General features: G+C 39.3%; 1 protein-coding gene across 4 annotated transcripts in view; it reads right to left on the reverse strand.

The window, feature by feature from the left end:
• Positions 1 to 3,825: 3,825 nt before the first annotated feature.
• Positions 3,826 to 17,443, reverse strand: part of tspan4a (tetraspanin 4a) — a 190,329-nt gene continuing 176,711 nt past the window's right edge. For all 4 annotated transcript variants that reach the window (XM_030414830.1, XM_030414829.1, XM_030414831.1 and 1 more), the window contains 2 exons: positions 7,530 to 7,613; positions 3,826 to 4,330 (listed from right to left, as the gene is read on the reverse strand). In XM_030414830.1, coding sequence (XP_030270690.1) covers positions 4,262 to 4,330; positions 7,530 to 7,613 — 153 coding nt within the window. In that variant the 3' untranslated portion in view covers positions 3,826 to 4,261. The remainder of the gene's footprint in view (positions 4,331 to 7,529; positions 7,614 to 17,443) is intronic.

The following is a 17,443-nucleotide window of genomic DNA, read 5'->3' on the forward strand; positions in this document are numbered from 1 at the left end:
CTCCCCTCCCACGCGTGGGCATGGTTCCAGCGCCTCTTACTGACACGCCCCCAGCGTTTCACAGCAGAGAGAAGTGCTTGTTTTTCCATGATTTTGAGACCTAATTTTATATACTTGGCAATTTTTTTAATCTTTCAAATTTGGCTCAGTGGTCAATGACACACGTTTCTGTGGTGTGACAAACTCATAACACAAATTTATTTCTGCTTTACACAAACTTTAACACAATAGGAATACATCAGAGGCTATTTGTAGGATAAATAGCTCAACAGCCAGATGTTTGCAAATGAGCTGTCACAACATGATTGATGACCTTCGTTGAAAACGATGTTTTCAGTCAACAGTGATGAACTCCGTAGCTAAAAACCACTCCGTTAGTGACGCTGATGATTCAGTACTCTCAGTTTAGTTTGAAGATTTTGTGAGAAATCTGTGTTTTGTTCTGAACATCAAGCTGCAGCATGAATGTGTGTTTTGTTTTGCTTCACTGCCAATTTAGTGGGGCTGTTCAGCTCTTAAAATATGGACAATCTTGCTTTTTGTGAAAGAAGCATGAAACTTTCAGGATTTGTTCTTGATGACCTAAGCTTTAATTTAAGATGTGGAGGCATTCTCAGTTTGACCCCTGAGGTCAGCTAGAGGTCATTGACCTCTGTAATATGTCATTTTCATGCACAAAATTGGCAATGTGTGTATCGTAGGATCTAAATGTGATAGAAATGTAAACCAAATATGTATTTCCAGGCTTCTGGGCACGAGGAACTCATTTATGCCATTGATAGCACTCTAAGAGGTCAACATCCTTAAGTGCAGTGAAGGTAACTAGGAATGTGAGTGACTTAAAGCGAGACACTATAGGTGAATAGGGTAAAAAATTTGATAATAGATATCACCATGAAATTTTCTCAGTTGATAACCCATGTTGAGCTAAGAAATAATGTATTGCAAGTTTTTTGTATTTTAATGTTTAAATATACAAATGAGGACTTATCTCATTAAAAATGTGCAAATTTGCAAAAAACGAAAACAGATCGTGTAATAAAGCCAGGCTCAAAATATTTTTTTTATTTTGTTGTCAGATAGGAAAATAATTACCGAGGGGTTTATGGACATCTACTTCTGTTGTCCTGTAAATCAGAATATACTGTCAATAGCCAGAGATTTTAGAAATACTTGTTTTCTGTGATAAAATCTGGGTTTTGGTGTAAATGAGAGGCCAAACCAGGTGGAAATATCTGCGTTTTTCCTTGTGTAAATGGGACCTTATTTTCCCACAGTATGTATGTTACGTGTGTTAGGGCTAGAGTGTGAGTTATGTGTTGTAGTCCATAAACAGCAGACTCAGTAGTATAATTGTGCCATTGAATCTTTTCTTGAAGCCCATTTAAAATACATTTGCTATCCTCAGCTAAAAATCATCTGCTAACCTATCTTTCTTGGAGTGTTAGCTATGTGTTGGCTGTGTGTCAGCTTTGTTACATGTGTGTTACGGGTGTGATAGGTTGTGTGTTAGGGTTAGCTGGAGTGTGAGGTGTGTGTTGTTGCCTGTAGTGTTGGGGTACTAGTCATGGCTAAACGTCATGTGCTAGTAGATTTAGACAAATGTCCTATGCCCAAGAAACCCAAATCACAAATGAATTGGGATCTTTGTGCTTTGTGTCAGTTAAACACCATGAGGTACTACTAGCCTGCTGTTTATCGCTCTGTACTGTTGGACAGTCGAAGGAGAAAGTGAGAGAGAGAGAGCAGCATACAACCTTTAGTGCTGGAACCTCTGAAACCACACCCATGCCACACCCATTGCCCCACCCTGTACCCCAGAACTGTGGGAAAATAAGATCCAGTTTACACGAAGGGAAAACGCAGATATTTCCACCTGGTTTGGCCTCTCATTTACACGAAAACCCAGATTTTATCACAGAAAACAAGCTTTTCTGAAAACTCAACTATTGATAGTATATTCTGATTTACAGGATAACAGAAGTAGATGTCCATAAACCCCTCTGTAATTATTTTCCCATCTAATATAACAACAAAATAAAAAAAATATTTTTTGCCTGGCTTTATCACACAATCTGATTTAGTTTTTTAAAATGTATGCAAATGTGCGCATTTTTAATGAGATAAGGACTCATTTGCATATTTGAACATTAAAATACAAAAAACTTGCAATACTTTTTTCTTAGCTTAACATGAGTAATCAACTGAGAAATTTTCATGGTGATATCTATTTTTTTTTTTTTTACCCTATTCACCTATAGTGTCTCGCCTTAAGTCACTCACATTCCTAGTTACCTTCACTGCACCTAATGATGTTGACCTCTTAGAGTGCTATCAATGGCATAAATGAGTTCCTCATGCCCAGAAGCTTGGAAATACATATTTGGTTTACATTTTGATCACATTTAGATCCTAAGATACACACATTTACAATTTTGTGCATGAAAATGTCATATTACAGAGGTCAATGACTGCTAGCTGACCTCAGGGGTCAAACTGAGAATGACTCCACAATTAAAGCTTAGGTTATCAAGAACAAACCCTGAAAGTTTCATGCTTCTTTCACAAAAAGCAAGATTATTGAGCTTAACAGCTCCACTAGTTAGTGAGGCTCTTTTGTACCATTTTATTTTATTTTCCTTTCCGTTGATGTTTCATTTGTTCTTGTGCATGTAAAACACCTTGAAAGTTAACAAAGGCAGCACTAACAGAACACATATGCATCATTTATGCCTAGCAGCTTGTTTTGCTCATAAGAATTGATTGAGCACAGCTGTTCTGTTGTTGTTAGTGGTCATGGCTCAGGCATGTATGAGCTGGACAATCAGAGCAGAGTAGGTATTCAGGAGGAAGGGCCTTAAAGAGACTGCAGCACTGGACATTATGAGAACACTGGTGTGTTTCTTGAGCATCAAAGCATGTAAACCTATTCTAGTAGTAACCCAGAATAAAATTATGAACCTGGAAATGAGCATAATATTTATCCTTTAACACAACTCTGAAGCCACTCTTGTCTTTTCTGCACAGTTCTCAGGGCCAGCGGGATACACTCACACCGGGAAGAACAAAATGTAAATGTAATATGTCCTGTCATAGCTCCGCCTACTGACTGATGTCTGTAATTTCTTTGGCCTACTACAGGGACAGATTTGAAACATTTCCACAGATTTTAATTGCTCTGGGACTCTTGCACTCTCAGGTCCAGATTGTCTCGAAAGAAATGAAGCAGGAAGGAAGAAAATCCTAACAAATGCAAAAAGAGTTCCAGCACCTGCCGTGCTTGGACCTTAACACTGCAGCTCTTAAAGCATTTCTCCTATGGGGATATTTAATCAAAATGTGTCTCTAGTGTACTCATAGCCTGGATTCTACTTGACGGCCGAAGGTGGAAACAAAACAAAAAAGAACTTAAAGAGTCACAAAAGGGCCAGAGGAAGCTTCAAAGACTGCACATGAATCTTTGCCATTGGAGCTGCGTTTGGTGCTGCGGGGGAAATCGCTGCAGGCCAGTCTGAAGGATCCTTCTTGTTCATTTAAATTTCTCTGACAGACTCTTCTAATGTCGTCTCAGTGAGGTCACGTGTGCATAAGGCTGCAGTTTGTTTTATTAGATATATCTGCATATTACTGGATTAGTCTGGTGCTGCAAAATGTTTTCATGACTCCAGCACGGCTCACCAGAGACACCACAGACACCATTTTCTTCCTGGATAATGTCCCCTGGTGTCACCATGTTTGTCATCCAGGGTGTCAGACATAAATGCAACAGGACTGCACATGAAACCTTCAGCGTTTCTGGTCAAAGAAATGACAGGGTGACATGCGTCTTTTAGTCGAGCCAGAACATTTAATACACACCATGGCAGGAGACATGCACTGTAGCTCTGATTTTGAAAACACATACAAACCATGAAATAATTTAAAACAAAAAACATATTTAAAAAATGAACAAATAGGGTTACACTTGTTTTATACATGTTCATAATACTGCTTCTTCATAAAATGTATCACAGAAATTAGCTTTTGACACGTAGCAAACCATAGGAACCAACTCAGGTAGTTACACTGACACTGTGCTTGTTGATAGTTAGCAGAAAAACTGTGACGTGGTGACACCCGAGAGGGATGTCACCGAGAGGAGGAAGGTTGGACAGAAGAGTCTGTATGGAAAAGGAGGAGGAGGAGGAGGAGGAGGAGGAGGAGGAGGAGGGTGGGTCTATATTTATCCCTCTCTGATGAGAAACATCATCCTCGTCGACCACTAGGCGTAGAAGGTCTCTACTTTCACTGACTGACAGAACATCGTCATGGAGAAGACCAGGCCCAGGATCTGCACGGACACAAGAAACAGAGAAAAAAGACTCAGATGTCCGTGTGTGAAGTCACAGTGAAATGAAAAGGAACTCTCCTGCGTGTTTGGCTCACTCTCAGTATCGTAATGTACATTTGTTTACCAATAAATGCCAGAAACATTCATTCTCTTACTTGGTTCTATCCAAATCTCATTAGGTTTCTTTCTTGGATGACAATATGAAGAGCAGCCTCTCTCTCTGAGCTGCGAGGTAGATTTCACACAGATGAGAGAAGGGATAACTGCGAAAAGCTTTCTGACAGTGGTTTTCAAGCTGTACCTTTTAAATACCACCCTGCTGTGATCTGACATGAGGCGAGTCAAAATGTGTGTATTACAGTACATTATACATTTTTACTAAGTAAGTAAGATGTTATTTGTACAGCACCTTTCAATATCTGGGTTACAAACTGCAGAACAAAAGTGTGAAAGGTCAAGAGACGAATGTGACTCAAACATTACAACCACATTAAAGATTAAAGCACAATAACACTTGGAGAAGAGACAGGTCTTCAGTGGCGACTTAGAAGTAGGTCACTTATAATTTTTCTATTGGATTCCACTGTCTTTATTTCTAAAGTGCCTTTTAACATCCAGCCATGGCGTCAGATGCTCACTGTAGAGTTTTGTGGTGCTCTGTGGGAAGTTTGACTTTACAGTAAGCTAACTAGCAAACCAAAGAAGAAGACTAAACACCCACACATACAGAGATGAAATGTCAATGTTGTTGCTCTCCAAGACAGTGTGGGTTAAATATACTATGATGGACTGTGGATCTCATGTGGACCAGTGAGAACAAACGTCTTCTACAATAACAGAAATCAAAGGAATAACATCTGCACTATTGTGACTGTATGCCTGTCAGCTCTGCATTCAGGTTGTAAAACCAGCTGCAGTCGCCACACTAATGCTTGGTTAGTAACTTTCACATATTTATTCATTAAAAAACAAATGAGTAAATCACTTGAGGGCTGTAAGCGAGCCCACAACGTTTTAGGGAATGTGTGTCAGTAAATATCTGGGAATGAGGACTTTGTTAAGCTGCTGATTCACTCTTTTGTCCAGTTAAGAAACATCAGCTCAGGCCCGCGGTGTCTCAGGCAGAGACTGAAAGGTTAATTCATGCTTTTATACGATACGAGCAAATCAGTCTCATTTGCCAACAAAAAATCATACTAGTTTCAAAAACCTTACAGTTGTAAGTATATTAGTAGTATGTAAATTTCCGTTACAGTAAGAGATTGTACTTTGTGCATTGGAAGCACTTATTTTAATAGAAGATGTCTGTTTTGTATAGCTACCTCTGTAAAACAGAAAGCACACATTTTATTTTTTTATATTCTATTTATTCATTTTTACAGAAGTTGTAGCATATTCCTTTTGTAAAGCTACAGAACTTGTTTGACTCGTCAATGTTTTGTAAGTTTGAGCCATGAATTTATTAAGGTCTGAAACAAAACAAGATGTGAACTTAAATATTCTCAGCACTTTCTGTGGTGTAGTATGCTGCTTATCATAGGAAGTAATAATATTGACTCTTTACATTAAGGTAGTAGCCTAGTGAGAACAGGGTGTTGGGGGAATCACTTTTTTTTCTCTTTTTCATCAAACTGCAGTTATTGCAAGTTCTCGCAATTTTTGCAAGTTCCCGCAGTTTTTGCAAGTTCCCGCAATTTCATCGCATAAAATTGCATAAATATCCCGCATATCCCATCGCATTTTTTAAGAAAACGTGCCGCATAATCAAGGATTTTCGCCCGCAACAATCACACAAAAACTCTTACTGGAAGGACTGGTTAAGGGTCTTCAGTGTTATGAAGCTGGTTCACTTCTTACCGGGGTACATCGCCACCCGGACAACTAACCTGCTCCGGAGCGGGTTAAATCTGAGATTACAGATTAACGCATGTAGAAACTTGTCCTTCTGACCAGGCAATTCTCTGGAAAATGTCATTATCATTCATAAAAGTTGCTGTGGAGCTCAGTGTGGATTGTGTCGGACTCCTGTCTTCTTCTTCTCATTGTGTTCCCAGTTGACTGCAGGCAACATTAAATCCATTTAATTACAGACTCTTAACAGACTTCTGTCTATATGGTGTCCTGAGACATAACTACTTCTAATTTCACTTTCATGCCTGAATGTTAATTCATATTAAGACACTTTCTCCAGCTATAATGAGGTGTGCTTACATTTATTTGAACATTCTATTCCCCATTTTTCTTTAATTTTAAGGATATATTTGGATTTATGCCTAAGAAGTAGTTACTGTCCTATCCCTATTTCCTGTTTCATTACACATTTTTCTAACCCTAAAAAGCTCTGAAGTAGCCTTTTTTCGTAATCATCTTAGAGTCATAAAAGCCATTCAGCCTGCAGTTTGGGAGCACGTTGTTAGAATAAAACAAAGTGAAACTGTATTTGTTGCAGCTGCAAATCAAGTCAACAGGTGATGATTACAAAATAAAAAGTATTGTAGCACAAGTAGAGAAGTCAAAAGATGATTGACACTGAACATATTCCTGAGACCGTGAGCTGACTACATCAGGCCTGCTGATACCAGACAAGACCCGGCTGCAGTGGCTGAGGCCCTTAATGTACTGAAATACATATTCATTCTTCTTATTTCTATTTTTAACAGTTACATAAAGACACTTTCATTTGCCTCTCCTGCCTGAGCGTAAAGCATAATTGTATAATTCTGTGCATTATGTAACGCTTTGAGCCAACATCACAGATACTTGAGATAAGTCTGGCAGTGATTTCATCTTTCTGCTTTTTCATTTTGCTGCATGTAGGATTTCCCAGAGAAAAAGGGCCATTGAGAATCTAACTGGTGACTAAAAATGAGCCTGCAGCGTCACAGAAGCCTTGCATGACATTTCTCCTCTCGGATTGTGGAAGCGTATCACGTAACACTTGGCAGGAGAGCAGATAAAAGAATTTCATGGAAAGTCAAACCCTCCTATGTGGTCTTCAGTGGTAACACAAGAGGCTTATACGGGCTCCTGCTGTCCACAGAAATCCAGAGTGAAGCGTTAAACGCAGAGGAAACTGTATAAGTATTAGGTTTATTTATCACAAAGTAAGACCCTCTCTGTCTGAGGCTGCAGATATCAAGGACGAGGCTAATGACTGGTTGAAAAAAAGGATTCACACAAGTTAGAAAGCTGTAATTACCTGGGTAAGTGCTGTGCATAGAGCAAAGATCCAAAGTGCCACCAGGTTCTCGTTAAGCCAGTCCTTTACCCGCTCGTAGCACGGCTGTGAACACACACACACACACACACACACACACACACACACACACACACACACATAGACAGAAGCAGCAAACATTAGCTGACATCAGAAAGTGTTGTATACAGTCAAACCATGTAACACTGTACAGTGACTCTTCTCTTCCTGTACTAACTGTGATAGAAAGTGTTCTTTGGCTAAAAGATCCCCTGTGGCAACATCCTCATCTCCCACTCCTCCTCCTCCTCCTCCTCCTCCTCCTCCTCCTCCTCTTCCTCTTCCTCTTCCTCCTGTTCCTCTGACCTAATATCCTTTGGGGGAAACTTTCCAAAATTCAAGTAAGTCCCCGCTGTCCTTGTCTCCTTTCAACTGTACAAACAGAAGTAATGTGGATACAGGAGCATGTGGATAATGTGGATAATGTGGATACACACCAGACGAGGCTCGTCCATAGAGGCAGAGGAGGTTGGTCCTCCTCTATTTTTGAGAGGCAAGAGGAAGATCAATTTTTTTTTTTAAGAAAGAGTAACTGGTTGAAATAAATCATTACCAAATCTCAGTATCATTTATGAAATATTATATATATATTATATCATAAAAAAAAGTTTCTTCTTTGGAAGAAAATCCACTTAAAACGGTTCAACAGCGACAGCTGCAGACGGAGGAGACAGAGCGGTCTGTGAGAGGAGCAGGGAGCAGGAAGGTGGGGGCTAGAGGAGGACGGAGGGCTTCTTTCCTCCGTGGGAGGGATCTCCTTCCATTGACTCAATGCATTTAGGATTTTTTCATGCTGATCTATGATTGGCTAAGACACGTAAAATGACGCGCTCAGGGAGGACGTCCTCCCTTACCAATCAGCAAACAGAATACAAGGTTGACAGCAGGTTGGTCCAATAACGGTTCCCAAATTTCATTCTCACATTTATACAACCGTAAACAAAAAATACTTCTATGTATTTTACAGCTTTCACTGCCAGCCATGCTCGGACAAGAAATATGAGTTTTCAGCGATATTGGAATCGGTTTCAAAGGAAATATAAGCAAATTTCTGAAAGAAAAAAAACTGTTCTGAGAAATCACAGAGAAGCAGTCAGAAAGATAATTCATAGTTTTCGTTTCGTTCGTCCTGCTGGAGGACATAATGTTAGCGGCACGACCGGGACACAATACAGAGCAGCAACACAATTGTTTTGGGCGAATGTGATGAGTGATGAGTGTGATGTCCTGTGCTGCGGTAGCACAGTGGGTAGAGCAGTTGCCTGCCACACAGGTGACTGGGTATCGAATCCCAGAAGGGGTACACATTGGTATTTTTTTTGTCTTGCAACAGCCAACAACAACAGCCTTTTGCCATTTAATAAAAGGTTTTTAAAAAAGTCTTGTAAGTCATTGTTTTATTGCTTAATTTTCATTGAATATAAGAAAGTAGGGATAAGTAGTTGACTTGTATAAAATAACATGACACCGTGGACTGGTTTTGCTCCTGTCCTCCAATTGTCCTCCTGTCCAATTTTTTCAGTCACCAGCCGCCACACACACACACACACACACAAAGTAGAGGTATCATTTAGACATGAGGACAGGCTGAATGTTTCATGGCTGACGTTGCTTGAATGTATTCTGGAGGCAATCCTCTGCTTCTCTCACTGCTTCCACCTTTCTTAGTCACTAAACACACTCAGCACCTGCAGCATGTTTTAAAATCTGTTTTCAAATGCTGGGATATTTCCTTAGGCTACATAGTGCCCAATATGCACAAAGAATAGAAAGATAATAATTATTAGTAAAAGAAATGTAGGAATGCCCGTTTGGGTCAGAGATATAATCAAATGACGAAGGGCAGATAAAGCAGCTCTCAGATCAGCTGAAGTCTGATATTAAAAGTAAAAGTGACAGGAGACATTTTACAGATGTGAGAACCAAACTGTGTGCTGATTGTACTGAAATGGGAACAATCTTTAGGCAGCTGCTACTATACTTTAATATTTTCAGTTTTTGCTTCTTTGCACTTAAAACCATGCTGGTGGTTCAGTCTCTTGTCTCAGTGTCTTGTCATTGGCTGACAGGCGTCTCTGCCTCAGCCACTCTATCTTGTCTTTCTGCTCTATGTAACTTCAGTGAGAGGGTCGGGTCACAGCGTTACATACATGTTCACTTCAAAATATCACATTGTTATGACTGAATGCTAGCACCTTCATTACGTCTTAGAACTTGTCGCAGACCTGGGATCTGTATTTTGTAACAGTAGTGTTGCATTCAGGAACTGTGGGGCGTGCCTAATTGCACAAAATGCAAATTTCTCCATTATGTTGCTTCAGTGCATCAATCATTTATAATTAAGTGATATATACACATATATATATATATATATGTATATATGTATATATGTATATATGTGTATGTATATATATGTATGTATATATATATATGTATATATATATGTATGTATATATATATATGTATCTATAAGAGATGATGTATCTAGTGTCGTATATAATAGTATGGATACTTCTATATCTATCTATCATCTCTATGTCTCTGTCTTATCTCTCTCTCTCTCTCTCTCTTTTCTATATCTCTGTGTGTCTCTCTCTCTGTCTTTCTATCTCTCCTCTGTATGTCTCCGCTCTCTCTCTTTCCGTATATATATACTCTCGTATATCTCTCATCTCTTCTCTCTATGTCTCTCTCCCTTCTATCTCTCTATCCTCTATACTCCTCTCTCCTTCTCTCTCTCTCTCGCTCTCTCATCTTCTGTCTCTCTCTACTCTATATATATATATATATATATATATATATATATATGTATATATATATATATATATGTATATGTGTATATATATGTATATGTGTATATATATATGTATATATGTATATATATATTGTTAAACAATGTTGAAAACATTTACTGATCTGATGCAGAAATACATTCAGAAATTGAAACAGTCACGACCTCTTGTTAAACAATGTTGAAAACATTTACTGATCTGATGCAGAAATACATTCAGAAATTGAAACAGTCACGACGTTCTAGGGCTTTACTGTGGTTAAATAAGGATATTCACCAAATAATGAAGAAAAGAGTTCTCGCACTCAAACAGTCATTGGTAACAAAAAATAATTCAGACACACTTATTTTCAAAGGCTTAAGAAAAAAGGTAACAAAGGAGTTGCGTATGGCAAAAACCTGTTACTTTATGCAACCAATTGCTGACTCAAAAGGGAAAAGCACAGCACTCCGGAAACATCTAAACATTTTAACTAATCGGGCATAAAATATGAGAAGATCTGATGTGGAACTGAATATAAATGGAACAGTTAGTAATGATGTATTGGAAATTGCAAACGAATTTAAAATTTTTTTCTTTAAATCAGTTGAGGAACTGGCAACTAATTTCCGACCAGTTGACTCAAAGAAATACAGAAAGATCTTTCGACTTATTCTTATAGTAAGAGGTTAATCAAACTGAGATTGGTAAAGTTATAATGCAGTTAAGGCAATCTAAAACTAAGGATTATTTTGGATTAGATTTCCATCGTGCCTGCACTCAAAAGTTCTTGGGAAAACAGTTGCTAAACAACTTGTTGATTACCTTGAAAATAAACACCTACTGCACCCCAAATAATTTGGGTTCAGTGCAAGGTACTCAACAGAGTTGGCAAACTGCTACCTCAGAGAAACTATAAAACAGTGAGGGGAATGTGGTGGTGGCAGTATTCTTGGATTTGAAAAAAAGCCTTTGATACTGTTAACCATGAAATTCTCCTTAATAAACTCAAAACATTTAATTTCTCAGACGAGGCAATTGCTTGGTTCCATACATATCTTAAACATAGAGAGCAGTGGGTTAGTGTGGAGGACCAAACCTGACATAAGTATAAATAAATAAATAAATAAATAAATAAATAAATAAATAAATGCATAAATAAATGAATAAATAAATACATAAATAAATGCTGAAATAAATGAATAAATGTATAAATAAATAAATGCATAAATAAATGAATAAATAAATAAATGCTGGAATAAATGTATAAATAAATAAATAAATAAAAGTATAAATAAAAGAATAAATGCTTTTTATTTATTTCTACATTTCTGTTCACCTACATTTATTTATTTCTGTATTTCTGTTCACCTACATTTTAACTTGCGAGGGTCCCAGATGTGCTGGTGGTGTGGTTTGAGAATCCTGTCTGGAGAGCCATGTCCGCTAACCAAGAAAAACATTCTGCTCATCGCTCCAAATCATGTATATGTGTATTCGTTTCGACATGGCTTGAGCACTTCTATCCACACGGAGAACCCGGGGCTGCTACTTGCAAACCACTGCTAGACGAGCGCTACAGAGCACAAATCGTCCAAAAGTGCATGTTGTCGGTCTCATATCTTTGTCGTGAATCTCTGTACTCTCAAACAACTCACGTGTGGAACAGTATTAAGCATTTGTTCACGCCGAGCGGCTCGAGAGCGGCGTGGACACCGCTGTTAGCAGCTAGCTGTTAGCTTTTAGATGCTTGATGTAGCGCTACGAGCGTAGCGTCCAGGTTAACTGTTGACACATGTTACCACCGAGAGTGAGATACATGTCTGGGCTTTCCTATGAACCATTGTCGCTACTGGTGTTGGTATCACAGGTTGATCTGGACGTCTCACGATTTGCCACATCTGATTGACCACACGATGAGCTCAGGCTGGATGTCAACGTACTCTGCAGACTGTTTGACCAGCAGGCTGTATGACAGTGTACAGTTTTCACACTGACTTAGCTTCAGCTTAATAACGATGTATGCGGCTCGGAACGATGGCTTTAAGTGACCATTTGAACAGTCTGGAATGAAATATACCCGATGGTAACCGGTGTCACAAGGTAACCTGGACGCTGTGCTACAGCGAGCAGCTAACAGCTAACATAAGAGCTAAAAGGGGTCTCCACTCCGCTCTCGAGCCGCTTGGCGTGAACAAATGCCTCAGCCTGTTCCACCCATGAGTTATTTGAGAGTACAGACATTCACGACAAAGATATGAGACCGACAACATGCACTTTTGGACGATTTGTGCTCTGTAGCGCTCGTCTAGAATACACATATACATGACTTGGAGCGATGAGCAGAATGTTTTTCCTGGTTAGCGGACATGGCTGAGGACCCCCCTCTCTCCAGACGGGATTCTCAAACCACACCACCAGCACACCTGGGACCCTCGCAAGTTAAAATGAACGCCAGTCAAATTCATAACTAAACCAGAGCTACATGAACAAATGTCAACAACTGCAGCTAACAGTTAGCTGAGCGGGCTTGCTGGTAGCCAGCAACATTCCTGTACAGTGTACAGGAATCAGCGCTGCTAGTAAGGCAGAAGTAGTAGACCCTCATCGAGCACACTCCTGTAACCAATCATGCTCTTGACTGAGGTTAGGACCTCCTACCTCCTCATTTACATATGAACACAGAAATACAGTAATAAATAAATGTAGGTGAACAGAAATACAGAAATACAGAAATAAATAAATGTAGGTGAACAGAAATACAGAAATAAATAAATGTAGGTGAGCAGAAATGTATAAATAAATAAAAAGCATTTATTCTTTTATTTATACTTTTATCTATGTATTTATACATTTATTTCAGCATTTATTTATTCATTTATTTATGCATTTATTTATTTATACATTTATTTATTTTATTCAGCACTTATTTCAGCATTTATTTATGTATTCATTTATGCATTTATGCATTTATTTATTTATTTATACTTATGTCAGGTTTGGTCCTAGGATCTAGCTTAGATCCAATTCTACCCTGTCAAGGGTCCAGACTTGCTCAATGGGAATTCCACAAGGTTCGATATCAGGCCCTTTACTTTTTAGCTTATATATTAATGATTTACCAGATAGTTGTAAAAGAGCCAGATGCCAAATGTGTGCGGACGACACCGTGGTATTTGCGTCTGCAAAAACTCCTCAGTTGGCAGCCAAAACTCTATCAGAGGAGATGTCTGGTGTATCCCCGTGGCTCAGAAACAAACATTTGACTTTAAATTATAAGAAGACGGTGTGAATGTGCTTCTCAATTAAAAGAAAAGCCAACGGAAATTCCAGAGTAAAGTCTGATGAGATAGAGATAGAGATAGATCTAGTAGAGGAGTTAAAATTTTTAGGTGTTATTTTAGATTCTGGGCTTAAATTTAATAGACATGTTGAGAAACTGTGCAAGACTGTCAAAACCAACTTAAATTGCTTTCGCCTAATAAGACAATATATGCCTCTCAAGGCAGCACAACAATTTATGCATGCCATGATATTTTCCCATTTGTCATATTGTATAACCGTTTGGGGTCAAGCCAGCCAAACAACAATGACACCAATAAAATCATTATACAAACAGGGACTGAAAATAATGGATCAGAAACCTGCTAGATGGCATCATTGCCAAATTCTCAAGAAACACAATTTACTGGGTTTTGTAAACAGCTTTGTAAACTTTTCATTTTTAAAACTAATTTTTACATGTGTGAACAACCTTGATCCAGAAATACTGTGCCAACTGATAAACAAACAGAGCAGTAGAATTAGAACTAGGGGTGCAATGAGCGGAAATTGTTGAATAGTGAAACGCAAAACCACATTTGGACAATCATCCTTTGCAGTAATAGGCACCAAACTGAGGAATATATTATCATCAGAAATTAAAACACTGACAGAGCTCAAGGTTTTTAACACACAACTAAATCAATTAATCGTTGTCCTTGTTTTTGTCCTTATGTCTCCTGTATTTGATGTGTTCTGTATTCTTATTCGTGTGTAACTTTTAGTAAAGGCCTAACCAGGGACAGGAGTTGCAAATTTGTCTTGACTAGAAACCCATATCATATGCATGGCATCTATTTGATATTTTCTATAAAAACAATGTACAATGTATTTGTCCATGCTCAATAAACTTCTAAACAACAAAAAAAAAAAAATAGATATGTACTTTATATGACCCAACTTCAAAAAACCTGAACTATCCCTTTAAACAAGCTGTCAGGACTTCTTTAACTTTATGATGTTTTTATGATGGTGTGTGAGAGCTGACCAATCAGACCAGACTGGGCTTTTCAGGAGAAGGGCCTTTAAGAGACAGGAGGTGAGGCAGAGTGTTCAGACGGAGGGTGAATGGAGGACAGTATGAGAAGGGAAAAACTTGTTTTTTAAAAATTTAAGTGACTAATCATTTTCTAGGAGCCACCTTAAATGAAAGTGTGAAGCTGCACTTTTTCCACTGCTGCCAAAGTGAGTGTTTGATTATGTTCTGTGTATATTTGATTATGTTACACTGGAGAAAAGCCAGTCTGGCATACTGTAGTGAAAGGTAAGGTGCTATCATAACAGGCTGCACCACTGTTCTAATTCAATTATTCATTTCTGTAGACATGCCTTCCTGATTGTGCTATTTTTTAAATCCCCTTACATCAAGAAGCTGAGTCAGAGCCAGGGAAACACAGTCTACTCTACATTTCACTGCTGCCTGAAACATTGGAGAACCAAAAAATATGTTTTCCTTCGCACAAGATGAAATAATTCTGTGCTGGATCAATATGGAAAGTCATGCAGTAAGCCAAAATTTAGAGCCGCTTCAGTGGTGTTTTTCAAACTGCGGCTCTCCTGGACCACAGAGCTGCAACTGAAGATATACGAATTCATATTTTTGTTATTTGATGCAGACTGCAGACATAAAGCTTTGAAAAAACTGATAAATAAACCCGGACCTGCTCAGCCAGTCCCAGTCCTCTGAGCAGGTCTGTGTTACAAAAGGATCAATGATGAAAGGCCCGTTTAATAGCTTTTCTGGGTTTTCACCACATCCTGCAGCCTTTCGTCAGTGAACTGAGGAGGCTCACGTGTCATCATAAGTGGTTGTGTATAACTGCTGTCAATCAATGTCATCCTCGATCTACTTTCTCCAGCCATTCACTGACCCCTCGTCGATGACTGTGACCTTTTCACACCTGACGCTGTGACACATTTTAGATTGGTTTTGACAGACAAACCATTTACCATATACTTTATTAAAGGTGTCTAGTAGAGAATTTTTACACGCTCTGAGGGCCTGATTTACTAAAGGTTTGCGTGTGTAAAAACGTGTGCAAACTTGATTGGGCGCGCAAACACGCGTTGAAGCTGATCTCCTAACGAGGATTGCGTCCCTCAAACGGGCAAAATAGCACGCGCAATCCATTTAGCGTGTTTGCCTTAATGAATATGTAAATATGGGCGTCTCTGCCAGAACACGCAAAATATGGGGAGGAGTAGATGCAAATAGATTAATTTAGCGCACGCAATGTGATTTACCAAACCTGGAACTAATTGCGTTCGTTGATTTTGCGTCTTTATTTAGCACGTTTGAAAGTCATGTATTAACTGGCACAGCTTTACGCACACATGGCTGTGGTCCTTGTAGCAAGGAGGAGGCATAGGCACAACGAACGAAGTATCTCTAACCAAACAAAACAAACAATAACAGCCACCAAAAAAACGACAGCCCAGCCTAAATTTTAACTAAATGAATGTTTCGCAGGCTGCGCTGGTGTCCACTAATGCGTAACGCGCGTCCATCTCCTCCTGCGATCTCGCCTCCCTCTCCCGGCTGCTCAGATGAAACACCACTGGTGTTTAATGACCTCCCGACTCTCTGTACGCCACCCTCGATCCCTTTTGCCAGGGCATCGATGGCCACCGTCAGCCCAGATACAGCACTGACCAGCTGCCTGGTGTGCGTAACGATGGCACGAGTGTCCCGCCTGAGTGCCGCGTCACAGAGGCCACAGCTCGCACCTCCTGTGCAATGGAGTGTAACCCGTCTTCAAGTGCCACAGACTGTTTCATCATACGGAAAAACATCTTGTGATGCTGTAAAATGAAACGCACACACTTCTGCGTCACTGTTGGAAAATAAAATCCTCTGAGAAATGCAGAAGCAAAAATACTTTTGTAGCCTAAATTATGAAATTACGCGTTTTCAGTGCACATTCAACTAAACGTTAACACAGGAAGCACATTCTTTTTCTTTCTTTCTTTCTTTTTTTTTTTTCTCACATATCTGAATAAATTAAATGTATCCAATAAAAGAAATGCGTGTTTGTGCTATTATGGGCATTGCTTGCTCTGCAGTTTCTGGCTCAAGGGTGTCAAATCCTTGAATTCCCAAAATCTGTTCATCGGAGAAAGTCAGCAGCACCTGCTGCTCAACTGAAGACAGGGGGATGTCCTCTGCCGGTCCACCACCTGTTTTATTTGCCGAGGTTTTATTATAAGCCATTTTTTCCTTTGCTCTTCTTCTTACATCTTGCCATCTCCTCTTAATTTCATCGGCCGTTCTTCTTGTTTTGCTGACAGCATTGACTTTGTCACAGATATCCTCCCATATCGCGTTTCTCCTGGATATATTAATGTTTCTTTGTTGTAACTCGTGAATATGTGTGTTTGCCTCTTCCACTAACACCTCCAATTCAATGGCTTCAAATTTAGTCTTTCGTTTGCGCCCACTCTCTCCCATGTTCTCCATGGTGAAAACTAGTAACATGCGCAAAAACCTCATTTAAATAGGGCGGTTTCCAACACGTTTGCACCTGTTATTCATTGCGTGAGCAATCTTAGTTGATCACCCATCACTCGCAAACCAACAGCGCGTGCAATCTGTTAGCGCGCGCAAGCAATTTAGCGCCCCTTATCTGGGATCTTAGTAAATCAGGCCCTAAGTGTTCAAAACACACAATATTTCTTTCATACTGCCCATTGCTGCATCACCTCTGTCACTTTAAGGCCCTCCACCTTAAACCCACTCTTCACTGATTGGTCAGCTTTCACAGTCCT

The sequence above is a fragment of the Sparus aurata genome, chromosome 4, assembly GCF_900880675.1.
Source record: "Sparus aurata chromosome 4, fSpaAur1.1, whole genome shotgun sequence".
Classification (NCBI taxonomy): domain Eukaryota; kingdom Metazoa; phylum Chordata; class Actinopteri; order Spariformes; family Sparidae; genus Sparus; species Sparus aurata.